This window comes from Triticum aestivum, chromosome 6D (assembly GCF_018294505.1).
Source record: "Triticum aestivum cultivar Chinese Spring chromosome 6D, IWGSC CS RefSeq v2.1, whole genome shotgun sequence".
NCBI classification, from domain to species: Eukaryota; Viridiplantae; Streptophyta; class Magnoliopsida; order Poales; family Poaceae; genus Triticum; species Triticum aestivum.
In genome coordinates, this window is record NC_057811.1 from 5,432,645 (window position 1) to 5,459,927 (window position 27,283).

Consider the following 27,283-nt stretch of genomic DNA (forward strand, 5'->3'; position numbering starts at 1 on the left):
AACTCTCATCGTAGTCAACACCTTGAACTTTGTCAAAAAACCTTTTTCCGACAATTCTAGCTTTGTAGATAGTAACACTACTATCAGCGTCCGTCTTCCTCTTGAAAATCCATTTAATCTCAATGGCTCGCCTATCATTGGGCAAGTCAATCAAAGTCCATACTTTGTTCTCATACATGGATCTCATCTCAGATTTCACGGCCTCAAGCCATTTTGCGGAATTTGGGCTCATCATCGCTTCCTCATAGCTCGTGGGTTCGTCATGGTCAAATAACATGACCTCCAGAACAGGATTACCGTGTCACTCTGGTGTGGATCTCACTCTAGTCTACGTACGTTGTTTGGTAGTAACTTGATCTGAAGTTACATGATCATCATCATTAACTTCCTCACTAATTGGTATAGGCGTCACAGAAACTGGTTTCTATGATGAACTACTTTCCAATAAGGGAGCAGGTACAATTACCTCATCAAGTTCTACTTTCCTCCCACTCACTTCTTTCGAGAGAAACTCCTTCTCTAGAAAGGATCCATACTAAGCAACGAATGTCTTGCCTTCGGATCTGTGATAGAAGGTGTACCTAACTGTCTCCTTTGGGTATCCTATGAAGACACATTTCTCTGATTTGGGTTTGAGCTTATCAGGATGAAACTTTTTCACATAAGCATCGCAACCCCAAACTCTAAGAAATGACAACTTTGGTTTCTTGCCAAACCTCAGTTCATAAGGCATCGTCTCAACGGATTTTGATGGTGCCCTATTTAACGTGAATGCAGCTGTCTCTAATGCATAACCCCAAAACGATAGTGGTAGATCGGTAAGATACATCATATATCGCACCATATCTAATAAAGCACGATTACGACGTTCGGACACACCATTACACCGTGGTGTTCCAGGTGGCGTGAGTAGTGAAACTATTTCACATTGTTTTAACTGAAGGCCAAACTCGTAACTCAAATATTTTACCTCTGCAATCATATCGTAGAAACTTTTATTTTCTTGTTACGATGATTCTCCACTTCACTCTGAAATTCTTTGAACTTTTCAAATGTTTCAGACTTGTGTTTCATCAAGTAGATATACCCATATCTGCTTAAATCATCTGTGAAGGTCAGAAAATAATGATACCTGCTACGAGCCTCAATATTCATTGGACCACATACATCTGTATGTATGATTTCCAACAAATCTGTTTGCTCTCTCCATAGTTCCGGAGAACAGCGTTTTAGTCATCTTGCCCATGAGGCATGGTTCGCAAGCATCAAGTGATTCATAATCAAGTGATTCCAAAATCCCATCAGTATGGAGTTTCTTCATGCGCTTAACACCAATATGACCTAAACGGCAGTGCCACAAATAAGTTGCACTATCATTATTAACTTTGCATCTTTTGGCTTCAATATTATGAATATGTGTATCACTACGATCGAGATCCAACAAACCATTTTCGTTGGTGTGTATGACCATAGAAGGTTTTATTCATGTAAACAGAACAACAGTTGTTTTCTAATTTAAATGAATAACCGTATTGCAATAAACATGATCAAATCATATTCATGCTCAACGCAAACACCAAATAACACTTATTTAGTTTCAACACTAATCCCGAAAGTACAGGGAGTGTGCGATGATGATCATATCAACCTTGGAACTACTTCCAACACACATCGTCACCTCGCCTTTTACTAGTCTCTGTTTATTCTGCAACTCCCGTTTCGAGTTACTACTCTTAGCAACTGAACCAGTATCAATTACCGAGGGGTTGCTATAAACATTAGTAAAGTACACGTCGATAATCTGTATATCAAATATACCTTTGTTCACTTTGCCATCCTTCTTATCCACCAAATACTTGGGGCATTTCCGCCTCCAGTGACCAGTTCCTTTGCAGTAGAAGCACTTAGTCTCAGGCTTAGGTACAGACTTGGGCTTCTTCACTTGAGTAGCAACTTGCTTGCCGTTCTTTTTGAAGTTCCCCTTCTTCCTTTTGCCCTTTTCTTGAAACTAGTGGTCTCGTCAACCATCAACACTTGAAGTGGTCTCGTCAACCATCAACACTTGATGTTTTTCTTGATTTCTACCTTCGTCGATTTCAGCATCACGAAGAGCTCGGGAATTACTTTCGTCATCCCTTGCATATTATAGTTCATCACGAAGTTCTACTAACTTGGTGATGGTGACTAGAGAATTCTGTCAATCACTATTTTATCCGGAAGATTAACTCCCACTTGATTCGAGTGATTGTAGTACCCAGACAATCTGAGCACATGCTCACTAGTTGAGCGATTCTCCTCCATCTTTTAGCTATAGAACTTGTTGGAGACTTCATATCTCTAAACTCGGGTATTTGCTTGAAATATTAACTTCAACTCCTGGAACATCTCATATGGTCCATGACGTTCAAAGCGTCTTTGAAGTCCCGATTCTAAGCCGTTAAGCATGGTGCACTAAACTATCAAGTAGTCATCATATTGAGCTAGCCAAACGTTCATAACGTCTGCATTTGCTCCTGCAATAGGTCTGTCACCTAGCGGTGTATCAAGGACATAATTTTTCTGTGCAGCAATGAGGATAATCCTCAGATCACGGATGCAATCCGCATCTTTGCTACTAACATCTTTCAACATAATTTTTCTCTAGGAACATATCAAAAATAAACACAGGGAAGCAACAACGCGAGCTATTGATCTACAACATAATTTGCAAAATACTATCAGGACTAAGTTCATGATAAATTTAAGTTCAATTAATCATATTACTTAAGAACTCCCACTTAGATAGACATCCCTCTAATCCTCTAAGTGATCACGTGATCCATATCAACTAAACCATGTCCGATCATCACGTGAGATGGAGTAGTTTCAATGGTGAACATCACTATGTTGATCATATCTACTATATGATTCACGCTCGACCTTTCGGTCTCTGTGTTCCGAGGCCATATCTGTTATATGCTAGGCTCGTCAAGTTTAACCTGAGTATTCCGCGTGTGCAACTGTTTTGCACCCATTGTATTTGAACGTAGAGCCTATCACACCCGATTAACACGTGGTGTCTCAGCACGAAGAACTTTCGCAACGGTGCATACTCAGGAAGAACACTTTTGTCTTGAAATTTTAGTGAGAGATCATCTTATAATGCTACCGTCAATCAAAGCAAGATAAGATGCATAAAGGATTAACATCAGATGCAATCAATATAAGTGATATGATATGGCCATCATCATCTTGTGCTTGTGATCTCCATCTCCGAAGTACCGTGCTCGTGATCTCCATCTCCGAAGCACCGTCATGATCACCATCGTCACCGACTTGACACCTTGATCTCCATCGTAGTATCGTTGTCGTCTCGCCAACTTATTGCTTTTACGACTATCGCTACTGCTTAGTGATAAAGTAAAACTATTACATGGCGATTGCATCTCATACAATAAAGCGACAACCATATGGCTCCTGCCAGTTGCCGATAACTCGGTTACAAAACATGATCATCTCATACAACAAATTATATCACATCATGTCTTGACCATATCACATCACAACATGCCCTACAAAAACAAGTTAGCCGTCCTCTATTTTGTTGTTGCAAGTTTTACGTGGCTGCTATGGGCTTAGCAAGAACCGTTCTTACCTACGCATTAAAACCACAACGATAGTTTGTCAAGTTGGTGTTGTTTTAACCTTCGCAAGGACCGGGCGTAGCCACACTCGGTTCAACTAAAGTGAGAGAGACAGACACCCGCGAGTCACCTTTAAGCAACGAGTGCTCCGAACGGTGAAACCAGTCTCGCGTAAGCGTACGCGTAATGTCGGTCCGGGCCGCTTCATCTCACAATACCGCTGAACCAAAGTATGACATGCTGGTAAGCAGTATGACTTATATCGCCCACAACTCACTTGTGTTCTACTCGTGCATAGCATCAACGCATAAAACCTGGCTCTGATACCACTGTTGGGGGACGTAGTAATTTCAAAAAAATTCCTACGCACACGCAAGATCATGGTGATGCATAGCAACAAGAGGGGAGAGTGTTGTCCACGTACCCTCGTAGACCGATAGCGGAAGCGTTATCACAACGCGGTTGATGTAGTCGTACGTCTTCACGATCCGACCGATCAAGTACCGAACGCACGGCACCTCCGAGTTCTACACACGTTCAGCTCGATGACGTCCCTCGAACTCCGATCCAGCCGAGTGTTGAGGGAGAGTTTCATCAGCACGACAGCGTGGTGACGATGATGATGTTCCACCGACGCAGGGCTTCGCCTAAGCTCTGCAACGGTATTATCGAGGTGTAATATGGTGGAGGGGGGCACCGCACACGGCTAAGAGATCTCAAGGATCAATTGTTGTGTCTAGGGTGCCCCCCTGCCCCCGTATATAAAGGAGCAAGGGAGGAGGAGGCCGGCCCTAGGAGGGGGCGCACCAAGTGTGGAGTCCTACTAGGACTCCCTAGTCCTAGTAGGATTCGACCTCCCATATGGAATAGGAAAAGAGGAAGGGAAAAAGAGAAAGAAGGAAGGGGGCGCCCCCCTTCCCTAGTCTAATTCGGACCAGACCAAGGGGAGGGGTGCGGCCACCCTTGAGGCCCTTTTCCTTCTTTCCCGTATGGCCCAATAAGGCCCAATACGTATTCCCGTAACTCTCCGGTACTCCAAAAAATACCCGAATCACTCGGAACCTTTCCGAAGTCCGAATATAGTCGTCCAATATATCGATCTTTCCGTCTCGGCCATTTCGAGACTCCTCGTCATGTCCCCGATCTCATCCGGGACTCCGAACTCCTTCGGTACATCAAAACTCAATAAAACTGTCATCGTAACGTTAAGCGTGCGGACCCTTCGGGTTCGAGAATTATGTAGACATGACCGAGACACCTCTCCGGTCAATAACCAATAGCGGGACTTGGATGCCCATATTGGCTCCCACATATTCTACGAAGATCTTTATCGGTCAGACCGCATAACAACAAACGTTCTTCCCTTTGTCATCGGTATGTTACTTGCCCGAGATTCGATCGTCGGTATCTCGATAACTAGTTCAATCTCGTTACCGGCAAGTCTCTTTACTCGTTCCGTAATACATCATCCCGCAACTAACTCATTAGTCACAATGCTTGCAAGGATTATAGTGATGTGCATTACCGAGTGGGCCCAGAGATACCTCTCCGACAATCGGAGTGACAAATCCTAATCTCGAAATACGCCAACCCAACAAGTACCTTTGGAGACACCTGTAGAGCACCTTTATAATCACCCATTTAAGTTGTGACGTTTGGTAGCACACAAAGTGTTCCTCCGGTAAACGGGAGTTGCATAATCTCATAATCATAGGAACATGTATAAGTCATGAAGAAAGCAATAGCAACATACTAAACGATCGGGTGCTAAGCTAACGTAATGGGTCATGTCAATCACGTCATTATCCTAATGAGGTGATCCCGTTAATCAAATGACAACTCATGTCTATGGCTAGGAAACATAACCATCTTTGATTAACGAGGTACTAAGTAGAGGCATACTAGTGACACTCTGTTTGTCTATGTATTCACACATGTATTATGTTTCTGGTTAATACAATTCTAGCATGAATAATAAACATTTATCATGATATAAGGAAATATATAATACTTTATTATTGCCTCTAGGGCATATTTCCTTCACAAATTACATCATCCTATATATCAATCTTTACCTCTGCACCATTCCGGAGCTCCTAGTCATGTTCGTGATCTCATTCGGGACACCGAACAACATTCGGTCACCAACTCACATAACTCATATAATACTATATCGTCAACGAACGTTAAGCGTGCGGACCCTACAGGTTCGAGAATGATGTAGACATGACTGAGACGCTTCTCCAGTCAATAACCAATAGCGGGACCTGGATTCCCATATTGGTTCCTACATATTCTATGAAGATCTTTATTAGTTGAACCTTTATGACAACATACATAATTCCCTTTGTCTGTCGGTATGTTACTTTCCTGAGATTCAATCGTCAGTATCTCCATACCTAGTTCAATATCGTTACCAGCAAGTCTCTTTACTCGTTCCGCAATACATCATCTTGTAACTAACTCCTTAGTCACTTTGCTTGCAAGCTTCTTGTGATCTGTATTACCGAGAGGGCCCGGAGATACCTCTCCGATGCACGTAGTGACAAATCCCAATCTCAATCCATGCCAACTCAACAGACACCTTCGGAGATACCTGTAGAGCATCTTTATGATCACCCAGTTATGTTGTGACGTTTGATAGCACACAAGGTATTCCTCCGGTATCCAAGAGTTGCTTGATCTCATGGTTGAAGGAATATGTATTTGACACTAAGAAAGAAGTAGCAATAAACTAAACGATCATGTGCTAAGCTAACGGATGGGTCTTGTCCACCGCACCATTCTCCTAATGATGTGATCCCGTTATCAAATGACAACTCATGTCTATGGTTAGGAAACCTTAACCATCTTTGATCACCGAGCTAGTCTAGTAGAGGCTCATTAGGGACACGGTATTTGTTTATGTATTCACACATGTATTTAAGTTTTCGGTCAATACAATTCTAGCATGAATAATAAACCTTTATCATGAATAAGGAAATATAATAATAACAACTTTATTATTGCCTCTAGGGCATATTTCCATCACTAGCCCCCCTCCCAAGGCAGAGGGCAGTGGCCAAGTGGGGAGGAGTGCCCTCCAAGCCAAGTGGAGGCCATGCCCCTTAGGGTTTCCCCTCCCCCATGCGCATGGGCCTTGTAGGGGCTGGTTCCCCTGGCCCATTAAGGCCAGGGCGCCCCCCTACAGGCCATGCTACTGTACGGGACGTGGTGGAACCCTCCGAGGACATCCGGACCCCTCCGGAACCCTCCTGAACCTTCCGGTGGCTTCCCGGTACAATACTGAAAAAACTGGACTTTTTCCCGGAACCCCGACAACAACTTTCCATATATAAATCTTTACCTCCAGACCATTTCGGAGCTCCTCATGACGTCCTGGGCCCCATTTGGGACTCCAAACAACCTTCGTATTTTCCACTATTAATACCTCGATACTACCCTAGCGCTATTGAACGTTAAGCGTGCGACCCTACGAGTTCGGGAACATGCAGACATGACCGGGACTCCTCTCCGGTCAATAACCAAAAGCAAAACCTAGATGCCCATATTGGTTCCTACATATTCAATAAAGATCTTTATCGTTTGAACCATGATGTCAAGCATTCAGTCAATCCTGTATGCAATTCCCTTTGTCAGGTGATATGTTAGTTGTCCGAGATTCGATCATCGGTATCTCCATATCTAGTTCAATCTCATTACCGACAAGTCTCTTCCCTTGTTCATTAATACAAGATCTTGTGACTAAACTCATTAGTCATATTAAGATTCTTATGATGTTGTATTACCGAAAGGGCCCAGAGATATCTCTCCATCACACGGAGCGACAAATCCCAATCTCGATCCATCCAACCCAACAGACACCATCAGAGCTACCTGTAGAGCACCGTTATGATCAGCCAGTTATGAAGTGATGTTTGATAGCACACAAGGCATTCCTCTAGTATCCGGGAGTAGCATGATATCGTGGTCGAAGGAACAGATCCTTGACATGAAGAATGCTATAGCAAATAACTAAACATTTGATGCTAAGCTTACGGTTGGGTTTGTCCATCGCATCATTCTCCTAATGACAACTCATGTCTATGGTTAGGAAACCATAACCATCTTTGATCAACGAGCTAGTCTAGTAGAGGCTTAGTAGGGACATGGCTTAGTTTATGTATTCACACATATACTTAAGTTTCCGATCAATACAATTCTAGCATGAATAATAAGCATTTATCATGAACAGGAAATATGATAATAAACATTTTATTATTGCCTCTAGGGCATATTTCCAACAGCGTGCACCCTGGTGCCTTGTGGGGCCCATGTGGCTCCGTTTTACCTAACTCCACCTTTATAAACTCTTTAAAATCGTGAAACCAGCAGAGGAGTCCACGAAATACTTTTCCGCCGCCACAAGGCTCTACTCTCGCGAGATCCCATATGGGGACCTTTTTCGGTACTCCACCGGAGGGGGAATCAATCATGGAGGGGCTCTACATCAACCTTCTTGCCCTTTCGATGATGCGTGAGTAGTTTACCACAGACCTACGGGTCCATAGTTAGTAGCTAGATGGCTTCTTCTCTCAATTTGTTCTTCAATACAATGTTCTCCTTGATGTTCTTGGAGTTCTATCCCATGCATTTTTTTGCGGTGTGTTTGTTGTACCTGATAAATTGTGAGTTTATGATCAGATCTATCCAAGAATATTATTTATTTTTTCTCTAAAATCTTTTATGCATGATTATTATAGCTTTGGATTTCTTCTCTGATCTATTAGTTTGGTTTGGCCTACTAGATTGATTTATCTTGCAATGGGGACATGTGCTTTGTAATGGGTTTGATCTTGCGATGCTCAATCCCAGTGACAGAAGGGGACATGAAACGTATGTATCATTGCTATTAAGGGTAAAAAGATGGGGTTTATTCATACATGAGTTTATCTTGTCTACATCATGTCATCTTTCTTAAGGCGTTACTCTGTTCTTTATGAACTTAATACTCTAGATGCATGCTGGATAATAGTCAGTGTGAGGAGTAATAGTATTAGATGCAGAATCGTTTTGGTCTTCTTGTCTAGGACATGATGCCTATCTAATTATTTGCCTTTCTGTCAATTGCCCAATAGTAATTTGTTTACCCACCGTATGCTATTTTCTCGAGAGAAGCCTCTAGTGAAAACTATGGCCCTCGGCTCTATCTTTTATCATATATAAAATCATAATATTACCTACCTGTGTTTTTACTTTATTTATTTTATTTTGAATTTTTGTCCAATCTATCTATCAAAAACTATACTATTTAATCTTGCTCATAACCGTCGAGGGATTGACAACCACTTTGCACGTTTGGTTGCAAGGATTGTTGTTTGTGTGCAGGAGGATTGGTAACCTTGGTTCTTAATTGAGGAAAATACTTATTTCTATTGTACTGCATCATCATCTCCTCTTCGGGGAAATCCCAACGCTGTTCACAAGTAGCAATCGTCATGATTATTCGCTTTTCTATCAATTGACCAACAGTAATTTGTTTACCCACCGTATGCTATTTTCAAGAGAGAAGCCTCTAGTGAAAACTATGACCCCCGGGTCTACTTTTATCATATATTAAAACCCAAAAATACCTTTCTGCAATTTTATATACTTTATTTTTTTTGTGCTATATGTGTGTCACGACGAGATTTGATCCTTGCAATTAACCACCGAGGGATTGACAACCCCTTGTTCGCAGTGGATGCAAGTATTTGTTAAAGCTGCTGGATACAACAATAGATCTATATCGGTCAGTTAGATATATACTATGAGGATACATTTAGTCCAGTTGTTAAAGCTGCTAGTATTAGACCTGTTTTATCTATTGTTATATCCAAGGGGTGGAGCTTGAGACACTAGATGTGCAGAACACGTTCCATCGTGGTGTTCTAGCAGAAGAGATCTATACGAGGCAACCACTAGGTTATGAAAACAAACACTTTCCCTTTCATGTGTGCAAACTGGACAAGGCTCTTTGTGGGATTAAACAAGCTCCAAGAGCATGGTACTCTAGACTAAGTTCAAAGCCGCAACAACTAGGTTTCATTCCTTCCAAGGCTAACACTTCACTCTTTATATCCAACAAGTCTAGAGTGACTCTATTTGTTCTTATTTATATTATGACATCATTGTGACAAGCTCATCTCAAGAAGTAGTTCTAACATTATTGAAGGATTGGAATTTAGCCTTTGCCCTATTCCTTGAAATAGGGGTAAAGAAAGTTGATGATGGTATTGTGCTAATATAAGAAGAAGTATGGCTGGGTGGCAGGTACATCATCTCGACGTCAAATCCGCTTTCCTCAATGGAGAGATACAGGAGGAGGTGTATGTCGTGCAGCCGCCCGGCTTTGACTGCGCCTGCGAGGAGGAGAAAGTGTTCCGCCTGTCCAAAGCTCTGCACGCGCTCTGTCAGGCGCCGCGCGCTTGGAACATCAAGCTGGACGACACGCTGGTGTCGCTAGGATTCCAGAGGAGCCCATCGGAGCACGTCGTGTACATGCGGTGCGACGTCGGCGAACGACTGCTACTGGGGGTGTACGTCGACGATCTCGTCGTCACCGGCTCGAGCACGGAGGCCATCGCTTGGTTCAAGAAGCAAATCCAGTCTGTCTTCTCCATGAGTGATCTCGGGTTGCCAAGTTACTACCTTGGCATCGATGTGCACCAGGGGACAGAGGCGATCACCCTCAAGTAGGCGAGCTACACAGCCAAGATCGTGGACAAGGCCGGGCCGACTGGGTGCAACCCAGTGCACATCCCGATGGAGCCATGTTTGAAGCTGAGCAAGGACAGCACAAGCCCGCCAGTGGACAGGAAGCTCTACCGCAGCTTGGTCGGCAGCCTCCGCTATCTAGTGCACACAAGGCCGGACATCTCATTCGCGTTTGAGTTCGTCAGCTAGTTCATGGAGGTGTCCACGATAGAGCACTGGGCGGCAGTCAAACACCTGCTGAGGTATGTTGCAGGCACCCTGAACTACGAGTGCAGATACAAGAGGGAGAGCCGGAGCCGCAGCTAGTTGGTTACAGCGACGCGGATATAGCCGGCGATATTTATCACAGGAAAAGCACCTCCGGCACGGTGTTCGTCTTCGGGGGGAGTGCGATCAGCTGGCAGTCCCAGAAGCAGAAAGTGATCACCCTTTCCTCGTGTGAAGCTGAGTACATCGCGGCGACCACAGCTGCGTGCACGGGTGTCTGGCTCCGGCAGATGCTTGGCGATCTGCTGGTAGATCCGGGCAGTGGGACTCCGCTACTCATCGACAAGAAGTCTGCAATTCAGCTCTGCAAGAATCCCGTCTTCCATGACAGAACCAAGCACATCGAGACGCGGTTTCACTTCATCCGCGAGTGTGTGCAGGAGGGAAGGATCACCGTCGATTACGTCCACACCGGCGAGCAACTAGCTGACATCATGACCAAGGCTTTGCCACGGGCGAAGTTCCAAGAGTTGCGCGAGAAACTGGGCATGATCGACATCAGCAGGTGATTAAGGGTGAGAATGTCAGTTAACAGCTGGTGAAGCAAGTTTCAGTTTCGTCAGACTTAGGTGTTTGCTTTCTTTATATCAGTTTCGATAGTAGCATGTTTTCTTTAGAAATAAGCCGAGCTGCGACTCGGGCGTAGTTTGTTAGCTGAATCCACGGCCCTGACCTGATCTTGGTATGGCACGAGCTAGATGATCACCGCCGCATTACGGGCGACGTGCGGGGAGCGCTGGGATGGCGGTGCTCACGACCCGGACGTGCCTGCTTTCTCGTTTTTCAGTTAGTTGTTGTAATCGCTGAATAAGAGAAGGAATAGAAGGCAGAAAAGCTGCGAGGTTGAACGCGGCACAAAAACACCATTGTCTCCCTCGTGGGCTCGAGCGTTAGTTCTGACACTAGCCACTCTGCACGTAAAAAAAAAAGCAACCTAGGTCTGGTTTGCTGTTGATTACAAAACTTGCATCATGATCTTCATGTACTCCACCAGAAAGCCGCACTTTTAAAGAGGAAAAATAACAAGAAAGCCGCTCACACTAGCAGTAAGATAATGGCCGATGATTTTTTCCTTTTTTGCGGGGAATGGCCGCTGCTGTTATGCAGAGTCCAGTTATTTGGCATCGTTCCCTGCAGGTAAACAAAACCATGGCTGCAGTCTCTTCACCTCTTCACACACGACTCCGCTCTTTGGCAGCTAGCAAGCGAAGAACACACCAAACAGACCTAATAGGAAAAAAGGTTCTGTATTACAGACAGAACCATTCTTCTTTCCAAACAAAAATTTCCCCAGTATATATTGTACTCTGCCTGACAAACCTAGTAGCTTTAAAAGTTGAAGGAGCATGGATCTTCCACAGTGTAATCATGGCCAAAGCATCGCACCGAAACAGATAAACGCTATGAAGACCAAATCTACCCTACGACTCGGACCATGTCACAATGTGAACAAGGCACATTTCTGGCCTGAAGAAACTTGCGTACAGACCACTTATGTACTAGCTGAAAATAGTACGAAACAAATAAACCTACGGGATCTAGCTTAGTTAACATAACAAATCAGCACACCATAACAAGGGAACACCACACGACATGATCCAAGAAAATTTATCCGTTAGAGATCTTGCTTCGAAACAAACATCTCAAAGCGAAGAAGAAACATTAACAACCATCTCTAGTTAGCATCCTTGGTCGATGCAGTATAGATTGGAACGAACTTTTGTTATTCATTCGCCCCAGTAAGAAACCGGCACGAAGTCTTGTTTTGGACACAGTTCCTCCCTCTAGGATAGTTTCTACTACTACCTATAAATGGGTTGCAAATAGATCACAATCATATTGTTCCTTGATGTAGCACTTGTCGCAAATATATGTTGTCCAAGAACATCGATCTCTTTCCTCGTCACATGACTTTTCTGTTCGACCAAGCAAGGGCAATAATTAAGATAGAGATAATCAAATGACACAACATTAAACTGTATGCGCAATAGTAGTATAATTAATGTTATTGTTTAAAAACCACGTGCACGATAGTTGGTAAGTTCTGTGACATGAATAAGTTCACAAATGAGGGTGAATAATACATGCATAAAATACCATTGTGATATATAATTTGACACTTGTTCTATCTAAATTAGAGTAGATATATAAACCTAAGATTGCTCGTGTTTAGTGCACCACTATAATCATGTGAGGAGGATGATCTAGCATGCATACAAATACAACCACATGGCAGATCACAGTTAATAATTGAATTGAAGCATAACACCGAGGGAGCTACTGTCGAGCCTTGTTGTTTATTGGTAGCAAGGATGGAAATATATTGAACAGTATAGAACAGTAATTGGCACAACATGCACAAACTTGTTTCTTAGTCATATACAATCACTGGTAGAGAATAGGCCTTTAGTCCCGGTTCGCAAAGGTCATTAATCCCGGCTGTGCAACCGGGACTAAATATGCGCGACTAAAGCCCCCCCCCTTTAGTCGCGCCTCTTACGAACCGCGACTAAAGGCCCGTCCACGTGGGCGCCAGGAGTCCGTCGGGGCGGAGGACCTTTAGTCCCGGTTCTCGTGGCTAACCGGGACTAAAGGCCTCCTCCGCAGGTTTAGGGTTTTAGCCCCCCTAAACCTGGTTTTTTTGCGAATTTTTTTATTTATTTTTTATTTTCAAATTTCTGAATTATTTTAACCTCTAATCTCTAATCACCACCCCTCATCACTGCTCAATTTATCCTCTAATCTCTAATCACCCCTCATCATTCCAAATCAACTAACTTCCCGGACGGTCACCCATCCTCTCACTACTTCAGCCTGAGCACGCTTAACTTCCGGGTTCTATTCTCCCTCGTTTCCAAGTCTGCACTTGTTGTTTTCCTGACAATAGTAGGATGTCAATTCTATTAACCCTCAGGAATTTACCTTGAGCATGAAGTGACACATTTCACTGTTTGAGTTTGAAACTATTGTTTTAAAAAACAATAATTATTTAGTAACACTAATATTTCTGGAATAATTAGTTTGACCATTGTTTGACCACTGCTTGACCACAGTTTGACCAGATTTGACCAAAATTTAAAAAAACTGAAATAATTATTTAGTAACACTAATATTCTAGAATAATTAGTTTGACCATTGTTTGACCACAGTTTGACCACAATTTGAAATTTTTTCAATTTTTTTGCCTCTCCAGATCTTAAAAGCCCTGTATCTTTTTTTCTGTTAGGTTTTTGAGGATTTTGAAAATGTTTAACAAGGTTCCCCCAGTTAAATTCGGATGTAACTTTTCGAGTAGATGATTTTTCATATAAAAAACTTTTTCATCCGAGTTTGTATGCAAAAGTTATGCCCATTTTAAGAAATTCCAGAGAGATTTTGCAAATAAAGTTGAAATTCATATTTGTTAATTTTCCCAACAACTAGACCACATATCACATGAGAAACTTATTTTATTTTATTTTTTTGACATTTCCATCATTTTCTTTTGGTTTTTCTAAAACTGAAAAGGCGGTCCGGGGGGAGGGGGGTAGAGTTTGATGGGCCCTTTAGTACCGGTTCGTGCCGTGAACCGGTACTAATGCCTCAAACCCCATTAGTACCGGTTGGTGGCACCAACCGGGACTAAAGGACTAACCTTTAGTCCCGGTTGGTGCCACCAACCGGTACTAATGGGCATCGCACCCTTTAGTCCCGGTTCGTGGCACAAACCGGGACTAAAGGGCCCAGGTGAACCGGGACTAATGCCTTAGCCGCACGAACTGGGACCAATGCTCACATTAGTCCCGGTTCGTGACTGAACCGGGACTAATGTGAATATTGCCCTGTGACGAAAGCCCTGTTTTGTACTAGTGTCCCTCCGATCCAAAATAAGTGTCGCGGTTTTGAACTGGGTTAGTTCAAACTGGGACACTTTTTATGGATTGGAGGTAGTATTACTTTTAAGAATTAGAAAGCTTCCATCTATTTATAAGTCTGATGACATACTATCCATCATGGTTTCAGCGCGCGATGGGTGCCTGTTGCGCTAGGAATCCACAATAGGAAACTTATGTTTGCTTTCCAAGCTCGACACCATCATATAGCATAAAAAATCATTGTTTGACGAACTGAGTGTAGCTTAGATTGTTAGCTTGCTTGTGGTAGAACCACTCCGCCAGGGTTCAAGTTGTCACTGGTGCTCACATTTTTTGGATTTATTTCAGACTTCTCAGTGATGTCCGTTCACTGGGAGGAGACGACGTCTATGGTAAGGTGTGTGTGCATGCATTTATAAGGGTGAATTCATATGTGTGTATGTGAGCATTGTGGTCATAGCGTGTTAAAAAAAGACATTGTTTTGTACGTGAATCTCGCTGAGGTTTTCTTTTCCCACAACAACATATTAGACGCTAATTTAGTCAAGGTTTTAGATTAATATTAGGGCATCCTATTTTGCTGAAATAAAACAGACACTTTTGGAGAGAAAAATAACACCGGTGGCGAGTCCTATATATAGGGATGGGCCTTTGCCAACCGCGACTAAAGGCCTTCGGGCCAGCCTGAGGACCTTTAGTCCCGGTTGGCCAGGCCAACCGTCAGCTGTCGACCGAGCGCGCTGGGCCCAGATAGTTGGTCGCGGGTCTCCTCCCGAACCGCGACTAAAGAACCCTTTTGTCGCGGTTCGATTATTTTAGGGACTAATGGGGCGTATGGAAGCCTCTTTTTCTACTAGTGAATTTGTACGGAATGTAAGAGAAATCCAATATCCTAAGCATGTATGAACATCTTATATTATGACCGTTGTAGACAAGTGTTCCTAAACCACCTTACAACAAGCATTCACAAATGTCTAAATGGTTTGTGGAATCGAACATACAACTAAGACCATGCCATAGGTATACCAAGCAGTTTGACGGTTGATGAGCGCCATTAACCAGAATGACGGAGCATAGCTAGTGCATCAATGCCAATACGGATTATGATCAGCTACCAGATTCAACTAAGTGTGTAGCATGTGGGAAAAAAGTAGCCAAACCTAAAATATTAACGCGATGCACAATGCAAATAAGTGTAACCTCAACAACAACATAATACATATGTCATATGAAGTCAAAAAGACAAACCTTGCAGGATCATTCTTGAGCTCAGGGAATGTGGGAGGCCAGATCGTCATAAAAGGATATATATCATTGATAGATATATCATCATTTGTCATGTCATGCACTTTACGAAGTGTGCCGCATTTGATATCCACAAAGAGTACGCATCGACCCATTGTCAAGAACACAAATGCAGCATTGTCTCCCACCCCTCTTATGTGCACATCAGCAGTACCATCATCATCAAATGTGCGATCTAACATCCTCAAATTAGAAAACTTCTCGCGCAAGCAAATGATCCCCACCGACAACCAGTTGTCGCTGTTGTGGAGCCAGATGTGAAGTCGAAGCTCTGTCACATGGATGAGATATACACCGGAAGAATCATCAGTCCGTGACAACACAGTGCGTCTATCACCAAAATACACCCCTTTTGGGAGCTGAATTGTGGAGAGACATGACGACATCAAATCCAAGACAATAATATATGTCAAGGAGCCGATATATATTTTATTTTGGATAGCCACTGGATATATTTTTGACCGTGGATGACTGAGTTGGCATGCGACCGAGGTGCGCATGGACCAGACGCCATCTTGCAATACATGAACACGTACAGTAGATTCCATACTCTCCCAGTTGAGCTGCACCAACAAATAGAGGTAGGACAAGCCTTTTCCTTTTTCATCGGAGAGAATTCTACTGTAAGCACAGTATGAGCCATCGTTGTAGCGGGGAAGTTCTGGGATGATGGCCATGCCCCTCCCAGCGCGCAGAAAGCTTTGCACTTGAAGTGCCTGGTAGGTTCCGCTGTTGTACCAGATTAAGACTCTACCGTTCCGGCAATCCATGACGAAGCTATTGTGGTAGCTCTCCAGGCTGAAACTTTCATGACGGATGACGGAGGCCAGCTCTGCAGGCTGCGGCAGCATCGGAATGAAACGTGGAGCCGTGTGAGCCCTCATGGCCTGGAAGTAGAAGCCGAGGAGGCGAGGCGGGTTAAGCTCGTGAAAACGGTGGAGGAACCTAGGATCGGAGGCATGGTGGTACCAGCGCTTACAGACTATGGCGGCGCGCACCAGGGTGGTGGGAGAGCCGACGCGTAGGAGGATCTCGATGAGGAGGTCGCCATCTTCGAGCACGTTGGGCAAGGCGTCCGACATGGCCATCTCTCGACTTGCAGCTTGATGTCTGCGTCTTTGCTTTGGGTTCAGGACAGAGAGGGGATCGAGCTGGGTATAAAAAAGCCCAGACTACTAGTCCTAGTAAGTTACGCCGGGCTTTCCAGCCAATTGTTATCCACCTAGGAATTAGCAGATCATTATATTTTTAGGACGGGTAGCAGATTATTATTACTTTTTGACAGGTAGCGACGTCCTGTTGAGACCTTTTACAGTACATCAAGCCAATTTGGGCCCTTTAATTTTGTGGTTTGACAGCCCAGATAAGGCAATACGAAATCATATTTGCCAATTTGGGCCCTTTAATTTTGTGGTTTGACAGCCCAGATAAGGCAATACGAAATCATATTTGAGACCCGCTTCGGTACACCCCCCTCATGAAACGTATAAAGGGCAGTATGGACTTTTAACATATCGTACACAGTTTGTGTGATATATACGGATGTACGTTAGCCTAGGCGTCAATACAATGTCATTTTGTTTCTTTCGTTTTATTAGACTTCAAAAAGTACATGCTGTGTAAATGGGATTCGAACCCACACCAGCCAACTCTCCACGTGAAGCCGGCAACCACTACGGTAATTCAATTGTTGTGCCGTAAAACTTCTTTCCTGCTACTTATCGCAGTATAATGCTAATAAAAAAACGCATTTCCCATCTAATTATTTTTTCAGTTTGGCCGTTTTCCTTTGGTTTTTTTACTTTTTCTTGCTTATTTCTTAATATTTTTCTTTCTATACTTAATTCGCAGAACTTTATAAAATTCGTTAACTTTAAAAATTTATGATTTTTTAAATGAACTTTTTACGAACTCATGACTTTTTTTTCAAATTCATGATTTTTAGTCTTCGATTTTACTTGAAATTCATGAACTTTTTTTAGTCTGCGGTTTTATTTCAAATTTGTGAGCTTTTCAAAAATTTCATGAGCACATTGAACATTTTTCAGTGGTTTTATGCTTGCAACTAGACACACTGTGTACGTTCAGGTAGGCCGGAAGGGCAAGTTTTGAACCACTTTTTTTTCACCTCCGAACTCACTCAATTTTTCCACACCCTGGCATCACCATGGCCAGCATGCATGTTGGTTTCTGACATTTTATGTTTTTTTCTGGACTTCTCGGTGAATAAACCCTAAAACACAAGACCGAATTGGTTCAAAGCTTGCATGGGGGACAACATTCGGCATGCCCAACTACTGGCAAAATTTGTTGTCATTTATATTTTATATTTATATTTTTAATTTATTGTTTCTCTTGTTTCTTTTCCTTTTTCCTTTTTTCACATTTTTATATTTTTTTGACATAATTTGTACACAAAGTCAATAAAGTTCTCGTTGAAAAAGATTTAGAAAATTAGTTTATTCTTATCATTTTTGAGAAAACATGTTTCTTGATAACATGCGTGTGTGCATGCGTATACATGTAGGCATGGTAAACGAATGCAGGTTTTCTTCCATCGATACAGTAGTTGACCCTTATACATTTCCTGCTTTTAAATATCACGAGCGACAGCGTAGTTGGATGGCAAGTAGTGTAATCAAGATGATGAGGTTACAAAATTTGTTCCCAAATTCCAAAATATTCTTGATTTCAGTAATTGTTCGCAAATTCAATAAATGTTTGGGAATTTCAAAAAAAAATTCACACTTTGAAACAATTGTTCATAATTTTGTAAAAGGTTTGTGTTTTCAGTTTAGTTCCTGTTTTTCAAAAAATGTTCTCCTTTTCATTGCTTTTTTCCTTTGTAAAACAAATGTTTGAGAGTCCCAAAACTCGCGTTTTCACAAAATGTTTTAGGTATTTTTGAAAACACAAATTTGTGTTCGAGTCTCCCAAAAAATTGTTTGCAATTCCAAAAAATGTTATCATTTTTAGTTTTGTTCCTTTTATGATTCCCAAAAAATGTTCATGTTTTCACAAAATGTTCTAGCTCTTTTTAAAATATCACAAATTTTTAAATAACCGCGTTTCTATAAATATATACCTTTTCCAATTAGAAAATGAGGTCTGAATTTTTAAAAAAATTGTAGCAGCTTATGGTTCATATAGACTGGGTTACCTTTTTGGACATGAAATCTCAGTTGGTATAGTGGCTACTGTCATGGTTGACTGGTGCGATGTCCCTGGTTCGATCCCTATTGCACACTTTGGTTTATATTAATTTTGCGAGCTCTTGTTTTAAATTTTGCCACGATCTTTAGTTTCTTAATGGTTCGCGCTGGAATTCTAGCATAGCAGATTGGTTGTCACAGTGGTTAGCGCGCGTCCACATAGACTACGTATATTTATGTTCGATTCCCGGCGGCCTCCCTTTTTCTCGTTAATTTTTCTCCCAGTGAACGGGACAGTAAAAAAAAACTTTGAAGAAAAGACCATCACGCCCTTTATTATGAAGGGGTATGGAATAATCTCAGTCGGCGATGTGTTTATGGGGGGTGTACCGAAGCAGAAGTGATCAAATTTCTGGTAGTATATTGGATACTTAGGGGCATTTTAGGTAGTTCGTTGTTATATCAATCTCAGACTTATGGGAGACGGGGGATTTTTGGGACGATCTTGTGTTATGCGTCGTCCCACTCAGCGACTGGTCTGAGCTCCGGCCCGTCGAGCCACCTCTACACTGTGACCTCGATGATGCACCCCAATACTTATCAGCAATATGCACGTACTAGGTAGCTCGATCAGTTCCGTCAGGATGAGGAGACGATAAACGTACAGAACTAGTGCCTAAGCAGACATGCAGCTGAATGCTTCTGAAGAGGCCAGCTAACACGTACCAAACAAATCGCTCCAGAACAGTCACCCATCAACTAGGCATTCTAAAAAAATCGCGGGAAGGCGGCCATGGCGGCAGCCAGCGCTGCGTCGAGCAATTCTTAGGGCTGGTCGATGAAGACGGTGAGCCGCCACTCATCAGTCAACCGCTAACAGCGATGTGTGAGCAGCGTTCTGTCCACCAGCTCATCCCTTCTCCCGCACCAAGCTACAGATGTCTGTCCGTCCAAAAATACTAGCCACTGTATGCATTGATCGTGAGTAGAGTTCGAACTCCACGAACGTGCTTAGCCGCAAGGCATGTTTGATATATATTTTTTAATTTGTGGCATGGTTGATTCCCTACTACTGCTAAGCTAATGATAGACGATTTGGTTGGTTTCAGGGACATAACAGGCAGTCAGGCAAACATAACTGTGAAGGCCAGCTTGCTGCCATCGAAGACCTCCCCGCTGCAACTGGCATGGTCCGGGACGTCTTTCTCCATCCCCAAAACACATGCATCAAATCCACCTGCAAACGGCCGAACTGCGTTAAGCGCTTGCTAGGATTGGATTACCATGTACAAGTGTGCATACAGACTGAACGAGCAAAAGGTGAGGTGGTTGTACTAGCTTGTGCAATAAAATCAGTGGTGACTGTCAGTAGGATTACACATTTACACTGCATGCAGGCACTTGCATGTTCGATTTATAGAGCTTTTCATTAAGTGAACTTACAGACAAGTCGTGATTCTGCCTAGGAAAACAAACACTTTGCTCGGCTCACTCTTCTACCCATGACCTTCCTCTTCATGTGGTGTCTCTGTTCCAACCAAAACAGAACAAGAATCAGGACTGAGACAATTAGGCCTGACATGTTCTAGCTTGGGAACTCGAGAGGTTGATCTTGTTCCCTTTGAGATGGCGCTCTCTCCTTCCCCTCCCTCCTCCCTCTGTGTCTTGGTCCATTAATAATAATAAAATATTATGGTATCGATTCCACATTTTTTTATTGATGTCATATTTCTAGTATTTATTGATACATTTCTTTTCATACCTCCCAATTATCTACCACTAGCTAGATTCTTTTAGATGGATAGACCTTATTTTTCTCAACCACCATAAAACTTTTATTGCGGTAATATTTCCGAGAGATCAAGTAAATGGGAAATTTCCTATAAAATACTCCATAGAGATATTTCAAGAAAGAACAAAGTGTCGTCACAATACAACAATCAATCCATGAAAGAATTACTGCCAAGGATTTCCATCCTCCAATTTTTCTACGAAAATCTTTTTAGTCAAACAAGCCCTAGAAGTCGGGAGGGAGGCACCACATGGGAAGATGATGGTCACCCTTAATGTAGTATCGTACTGACTGGATGCGCTCCACGTCATCACCACCATCATCAATGCTTTTGTCTTTCATACGGATCATTAGGTAACCATATTCTGATTTTGTGTGGTATTCTTCCTCGAAGTCTTGGTCCTCCTTGCTAGCTCCAGGGTGATGGTTCGAGTAGTATATGCGGTTTCTTTCTACACCTCCCCGCCCACCAGCCAGTATTTGCACCACCTTGGAGGAGCATAGCTGCCCCAAGAACAACGCACAGTCGCCCAAGCTACGCACCTCCTCCCACTCATATTTGTGTGCGTCATCATCAACATTTGTGACTTGGAACACCTTAAAGAAAGGCTTGCAGTTTCGCAACCATCGACTCATAACTGCCACCGCCAGCTTACCATTCAAGTCGCATATGTATGAGGCTTAGTCAAAGAACCAGCTCATACAAATAGGATCACTGCCCCTTTGGACGTCCATCGAGTAGGCGGCGGTAACCGTCGGTGCACCATCTTCATTAACGCCAATGTCAAACGTGTACAATGTCTTGCTATGTCCTAGGCCGTAAAGCTCCGCACGGTAAAACACGATGTCCCAAACCGGCTTCATGTCACATCCTTGTATGGTCCATCCGCCGTCCGGACAACCAATCTTACACAGTGCGACCTTGCGCCCAGCAGTCATGGCGACGAGAATGCAGTCACCCGAAGTGGGAACCTTGGAAAAGACTATTTTCCAGATGAAGTATTGTTCATTGTGGTCAATTAATCGAAAATGCCGCTGCTTCTCGGACAGCGGTACCTCGACACCGGAGAAGAGATTTACAATCGGGAACGTGGTCGATCCTTCTACAGCACCCATCCATCCTCTGTCGCAGTAGGAACTTGATCTTTCAATTGCCGCGATCCACCCGCCGTCGTACGAGCCGATGAACTGCATGTTGCGCAGCTTGCTTGGGATCATAACCCGAAGGACCCCGCCTTCCTCGGGGCAGTAGATCAGGCGCTTCTCTGTGACGGTGCCCCAGTCCACGGGTGAAAGGAGCAGCAGAGGGAGCGCCGGCGGCATTGGGTGCTGCAGCGCGGCAGCGCGCCACACCCTGCAGACGGCGGTGAAGCGTACACGGCCGAGCGGCGAGGTGACAATCCGGCGGACCATGCCGAGGAGGTCGTCAGGGAGGTTTGACCAGTCCAATACCGAAGGAGAGCCTCGCCCTTGTTTCGTGCCCATGGTGCCGTCACGGGCGGCCATCTCCAAGCGACGCGGCTACGTCCTCGCAGGCCGATCTATTGCGACGTACATACAGGTATAGGATCGAGCACGCGTGAACGTCACGGACTCGATCGGGACGTCTCCGGCCGCATCTCTAGTTACCAAACAATTACGGAAATCCAAGTCATACCTAAATACGTATCCCTTAATCCTAGTTATACTTATCAACTAGTACGATGCACGTCTATGATCTGGGGTAATTATACTAGTAGTATTATAGCGCATCGATTGGGACGCGATTGGACCTTGCCCTGGATGGAGCTCCCTCCTAGAGCCATCTATCGAGGCATAGACCATGGTAAGCGGCGGCGGCCACGCCAGGTCGCGGACGCGAGCCAACTCGAGCCGAGCTCGGGCCGAGCCTGCCTGAAGCTCGCCGTTCCTCGGGCGAGCCGAGCCGAGCTCAATGCTCCGACGAGCCACAAAACGAAGCTCGGCCCGGGCTTTGCCCTAGCTCGGTGCAGCTTGGCAGGCTCGCCAAGCCTGCGTACTCCAAGTCACTGCCATGTGGGCCTTCACATGGGTGGTCGCCGACGGGAGGCGAGGAAGACGGCGGCGGCGCTCTGATGAAGCTGGGTGGTTGCCGACCGCTCGTGAGGAAGACAGCGCGACGCTCCTCGTGAACACGTGCGTGCGTCGAGAAGAAGACAGGCGACGACCAGCAAGGTCGCCGACGGCAAGCGAGGAAGCCGGAGGCGGCGCTCCTCGTGGACGTACGCGAGCGCCGCGAAGAAGGAAGCCGTCGACTCCATCGGCCGCGGTGGCGAGCAGGAAGAGAACGTCGACGAGGTGGAGGAGGAAGGGTGGGCGAGCAGCGAGCCGGCGTCGGCGTCCGGCATGCTGCTGGCGGCGGCGAGGAAACCCTACGGAAGCTGCTATGTCATCTCGCTCTCTTTCTCGTATCGTGCGGGCGTGGAGATGTGCAAACTGGGCCAAGGCAGCGTGCTGGCTATGGGCTGCGTCACCTGCGTGAGATAGCGTGTTGGGCTGTTTGCTAAGGGCTGCGCTGGGCTGCTCTGCCGTGCGAGCTTTGGGCTCGCGAGTCAGCCCGAGTCGAGCCTGGCTCGGCTCGAGGTGAAAACGAGTCCGATTGTGCAGCTCGGCTCGGCCTTTTTGTGTTACGGGCCGAGCTTGACTCGCTCCGAGCCGACGCAAACTTGGGCCGAGCCCAAACTCGGCCTTTTTGTGTTACGGGCAGAAGGCAGCATCGCTGCCGTTGGACGTGCTGGTGGACATTGCGGCCCGCACCGATCCGGCCACCTTCGTGCGCTGCGCCGCCACCTGCGCGGACATGCGCTGCCGCGTCAAGGAATACATCAGCCTCCGCGGCCCCCTCCGCCTCCAGCACGGCGACCGCTTCGTGCTCCCCCTCCTGCGTGGCCACCTGGTCTACGGGTCCTATGACTGGTCCAAGCCCAACGAGAAGTTGTTTCTGCTGGACACCAGCGCACCCGATGCCACCAACCTGCGCACATCAACCCGTGGAGACTTTCCCCTCGCGTCGCGTGATTGTCTCGTGAGTTAGACACAGGGTTTAGGGTTTTGCGTGGGTGGTTGACATCCAGCCTCACGTCTTAATATATAGATGATCATAATTACAATTTCATATGTATACGAATACGTGTACAAAAATAATATACTAGACCCGACTTTACATGCCCCATCGATCTGAACTACATACAAGATTCAGATTGGTTCTAAAACGGTCTAGCGTCTGTCTACTAGCAGGTTTAGTAAATACATCCGCTAACTGATCATCTGCAGAAATAAACCTGACTTCCAGTTCACAACCAGCTACTCGTTCTCTCACAAAATGAAAATCAATCACAATGTGTTTGGTCCGAGCATGAAACACTTGATTTGCCGTGAGGTAAGTTGCCCCTAAGTTATGACACCACAATATAGGAGTGCGCTGTCGTGGGACTCCAAGTTCTGTGAGAACTGAGTCTATCCAAATGGCTTCAGCCGCGCCATTGGCCAATGCCTTATACTCTGCCTCGGTGCTTGATCTCGAGACTGTGGGTTGCTTCTTCGAGCTCCAAGATACAAGGTTAGGTCCAACAAATATAGCAAAACCATCAGTGGAGCGTCTATCATCAACACAGCCTGCCCAGTCTGCATCGGTGAATATACCCACTCTAGTAAATCTGGACTTATGAATCCGTAGTCCCATGTCTAGCGTACCTTTGACATATCTCAGAATACGCTTGGCTGCTTCCCAATGATCCTCCGTTGGCTGAGATAGGAACTGACACACTTTGTTCACTACGAAGGAGATATCAGGATGAGTGAGGGTCAAATACTGAAGTGCTCCAACCACACTGCGATACCGAAAGGAGTCATCTCTACTCAGTAGTGCACCACTATGACGTGAGACACTCTCGGAACTAGCAAGCAGGGTGGAAGTGGCCTTGCAGTTCTCCATGTTGACGCGATGAAGAAGATCCAAAGCATACTTTTTCTGCGTCAAGGGCATGCTCCCTGAATGAAAGGACGCTTCCAAACCAAGAAAGTACTCGAGGCGACCCAAATCTTTGATGGGAAAGCTAGAAGACAACGACTGCACAAGACGATCCACCACGGCGAGGGTAGAGCCAGCAATCACAATATCATCAATGTACACCAGCATGTATATCTGTATTTTACCCTGGGAGAAGATGAACAGAGATGCATCTGATCTGGAGGCAACAAAACCGAGCTGCAAAAGGCGCTGACTCAAACGAGCATACCAGGAACGAGGCGACTGCTTTAGACCATAAATAGACCGTTGAAGTTTGCAGACATGAGAGGGATAAGTGGCATCCTCGAACCCAGGTGGCTGCTGCATGTACACATCTTCGGCCAAGAACCCATGTAAAAAGGCATTGCTCACATCAATCTGTCGGAGGCTTCAACCACGAGACACAGCAAGAGACGGAACCAAGTGAACCGTGGCAGGCTTCACCACCGGGCTAAAAGTATCTCCGTAGTCAATCCCATGCTGTTGAGTGAAACCGCGAGCAACAAGACGAGCTTTGTGCTTATCAACAGACCCATCCGGACGATGCTTGGTTTTGAAAATCCACTTGCAGCTCACAATATTAACACCAGGTGGCCGAGGCACCAACACCCAGGTGTTAGTGTGACGGAGAGCAGCAAACTTCTCGGACATGGCGGCACGCCAGGCAGGTTCACCCAGAGCATCACGATGGGAAACCGGCGCGGCGAAGAAGGCACGGCAGTGAGAGTCATACCGAACGGTGCCATCAGTGTAAGACTTCTCCTTGCGTGTATGATCACGATGGCGTGTAACCATAGCATGCGCCGGAGCTGCATCGCCGGTAGGAGAAGACGACGGCGACGAGGGCTCGGCCGAGGGTATCGCGGCTGAGGGGATCTCAGCAAGGGGCGACACGGGCCGAGAGACGATAGTGTGCTGGACCGGCCCAGGCAAGGGTGGTGGCACGGGCGACGGACCGGGCGAGGGTGGCGACCCATCCGCGCCGGGCGAGGGTGGCGACCCAGCCGCGCCGGTCACTCCATCGGGCGCCGCGCCTGCCTATGGCGGCGGGACATGCACGTCGGGCGCATCAGGAGGCATCAGAGCAGCAACGTGTACCCGGGGGGAACTCAAAGCAATATCACCTGCAAAGACAAGTTAAGTGACAAATAGGACATGTCATATTTACGCACATGGACATCCGGAACCGGTTCATCGGAGGGAAAAGTGAGTGCATGTTCAAGAGAAGCGGGATCAACCCAAACACCAGGTTGAGAGTAAGGGAACACAGTCTCGTCGAAAACAACATCACGAGAGATGTATATCCGACCGGAGGTACGGTCAAGACACTTATAGCTCTTATGCAAAGGACTATATATAGCCAAGGAAAACACACATCTTGGACCGAAACACAAGCTTGTGAGCATTGTACTTGCGGAGACTTGACCAGCAAGCACACCCAAAAATCTGAAGGGAGGAGTAGTTGGGCTGAACATGAAACAAACGAAACAGAGGTGTGTCCTTGTTGAGAACCGGAGTGGGCATACGGTTGATGAGGTAACATGCCGTAAGAAAAGCCTCATCCCAAACCAAAGTGGAAGAGAGGAGTGCGCTAGCAAGGCAAGACCAGTCTCGACCAAATGTTGGTGTTTGCGCTCGGCAATACCGTTCTGCTGAGATGTATGTTGACATGACACGCGGTGAGAGATGCCCGTGCGTTGAAAGTAGCGATGGAGTTTGTGGTATTCACCACCCCAGTCGGACTGAATGGCCTTGATTTTATAATCCAGAAGGCGTTCGACATGAGCCTGAAAGTTGTAGAAAACTTGCTCAACGTCAGACTTGTGTTTAAGCAAATAAATCCAGGTGAAACGCGTGTAGTCATCAATAATACTAACATAATACTTGTACCCTCCCGACGAAGCAAGAGCGGGACCCCAAACATCTGAATGTATTAATTCAAGAGGTACAGTAGTGATATGAAATGAAGTAGAATAAGGGAGTTGATGACTCTTAGCAGGCTGACAAGCATCACAAACTAACGATGAATTATTTGAACTGGAACACGGAAGGTCATAACTCCGAACAATGGAAGTGACCACATTATTTGTAGGATGACCAAGACGTTGATGCCGTTGCGACGACGAAACTCGAACACCGGAGGAGGCACGGCGAGACGATGAAGATGACGCACGAGCGAAGGCGACCGGATAGACCCCCCCGTAACTTCTACCGTGAAGGATGACGCGCCTGGTTGCTTTGTCCTTAACAAGGAAAAAATGATGGTGAAATTCAACAAAGACGTCATTATGACAAAAAAGACGATAAACAGAGAGAAGATGCTGGCTGATGTGTGGAACATGAAGGATGTTACCTAGTTGAAGAGATGAACCGGGTAAACGCGACCAATGTGTGAAATAGACAAACCTGCACCATTGGCCACCTGAACCTGATCCTTGCCGTTATAGCGCTCGTGAACCTGGAGGCGCTCAAGATCATTAGTCAAGTGATCCGTAGCCCCGGTATCCAGCACCCAAGGGAAGTCGACG

General features: G+C 45.2%; 1 protein-coding gene and 1 pseudogene across 1 annotated transcript; one reads left to right on the top strand and one right to left on the bottom strand.

Annotated features, from left to right (window-relative positions):
• Nucleotides 1-12,268: 12,268 nt before the first annotated feature.
• On the bottom strand, nt 12,269-16,899 carry LOC123140694 (uncharacterized). The gene is made up of 2 exons (XM_044559980.1): nt 15,728-16,899; nt 12,269-12,541 (listed from the first exon to the last, which is right to left on the bottom strand). The coding sequence occupies exons 1-2, from the start codon at nt 16,870-16,872 to the stop codon at nt 12,529-12,531; spliced, it is 1,158 nt and encodes a 385-aa protein (XP_044415915.1). The 5' UTR covers nt 16,873-16,899; the 3' UTR covers nt 12,269-12,528.
• Nucleotides 16,900-23,092: 6,193 nt separating this feature from the next.
• The window catches only part of LOC123142297 (uncharacterized), a 29,685-nt pseudogene continuing 25,494 nt past the window's right edge, over nt 23,093-27,283 (top strand).

Excerpts from the sequence above, each read along its gene's own strand:
- LOC123140694 (XM_044559980.1), bottom strand. The coding sequence starts at position 16,872 with ATGGCCATGTCGGACGCCTTGCCCAACGTGCTCGAAGATGGCGACCTC.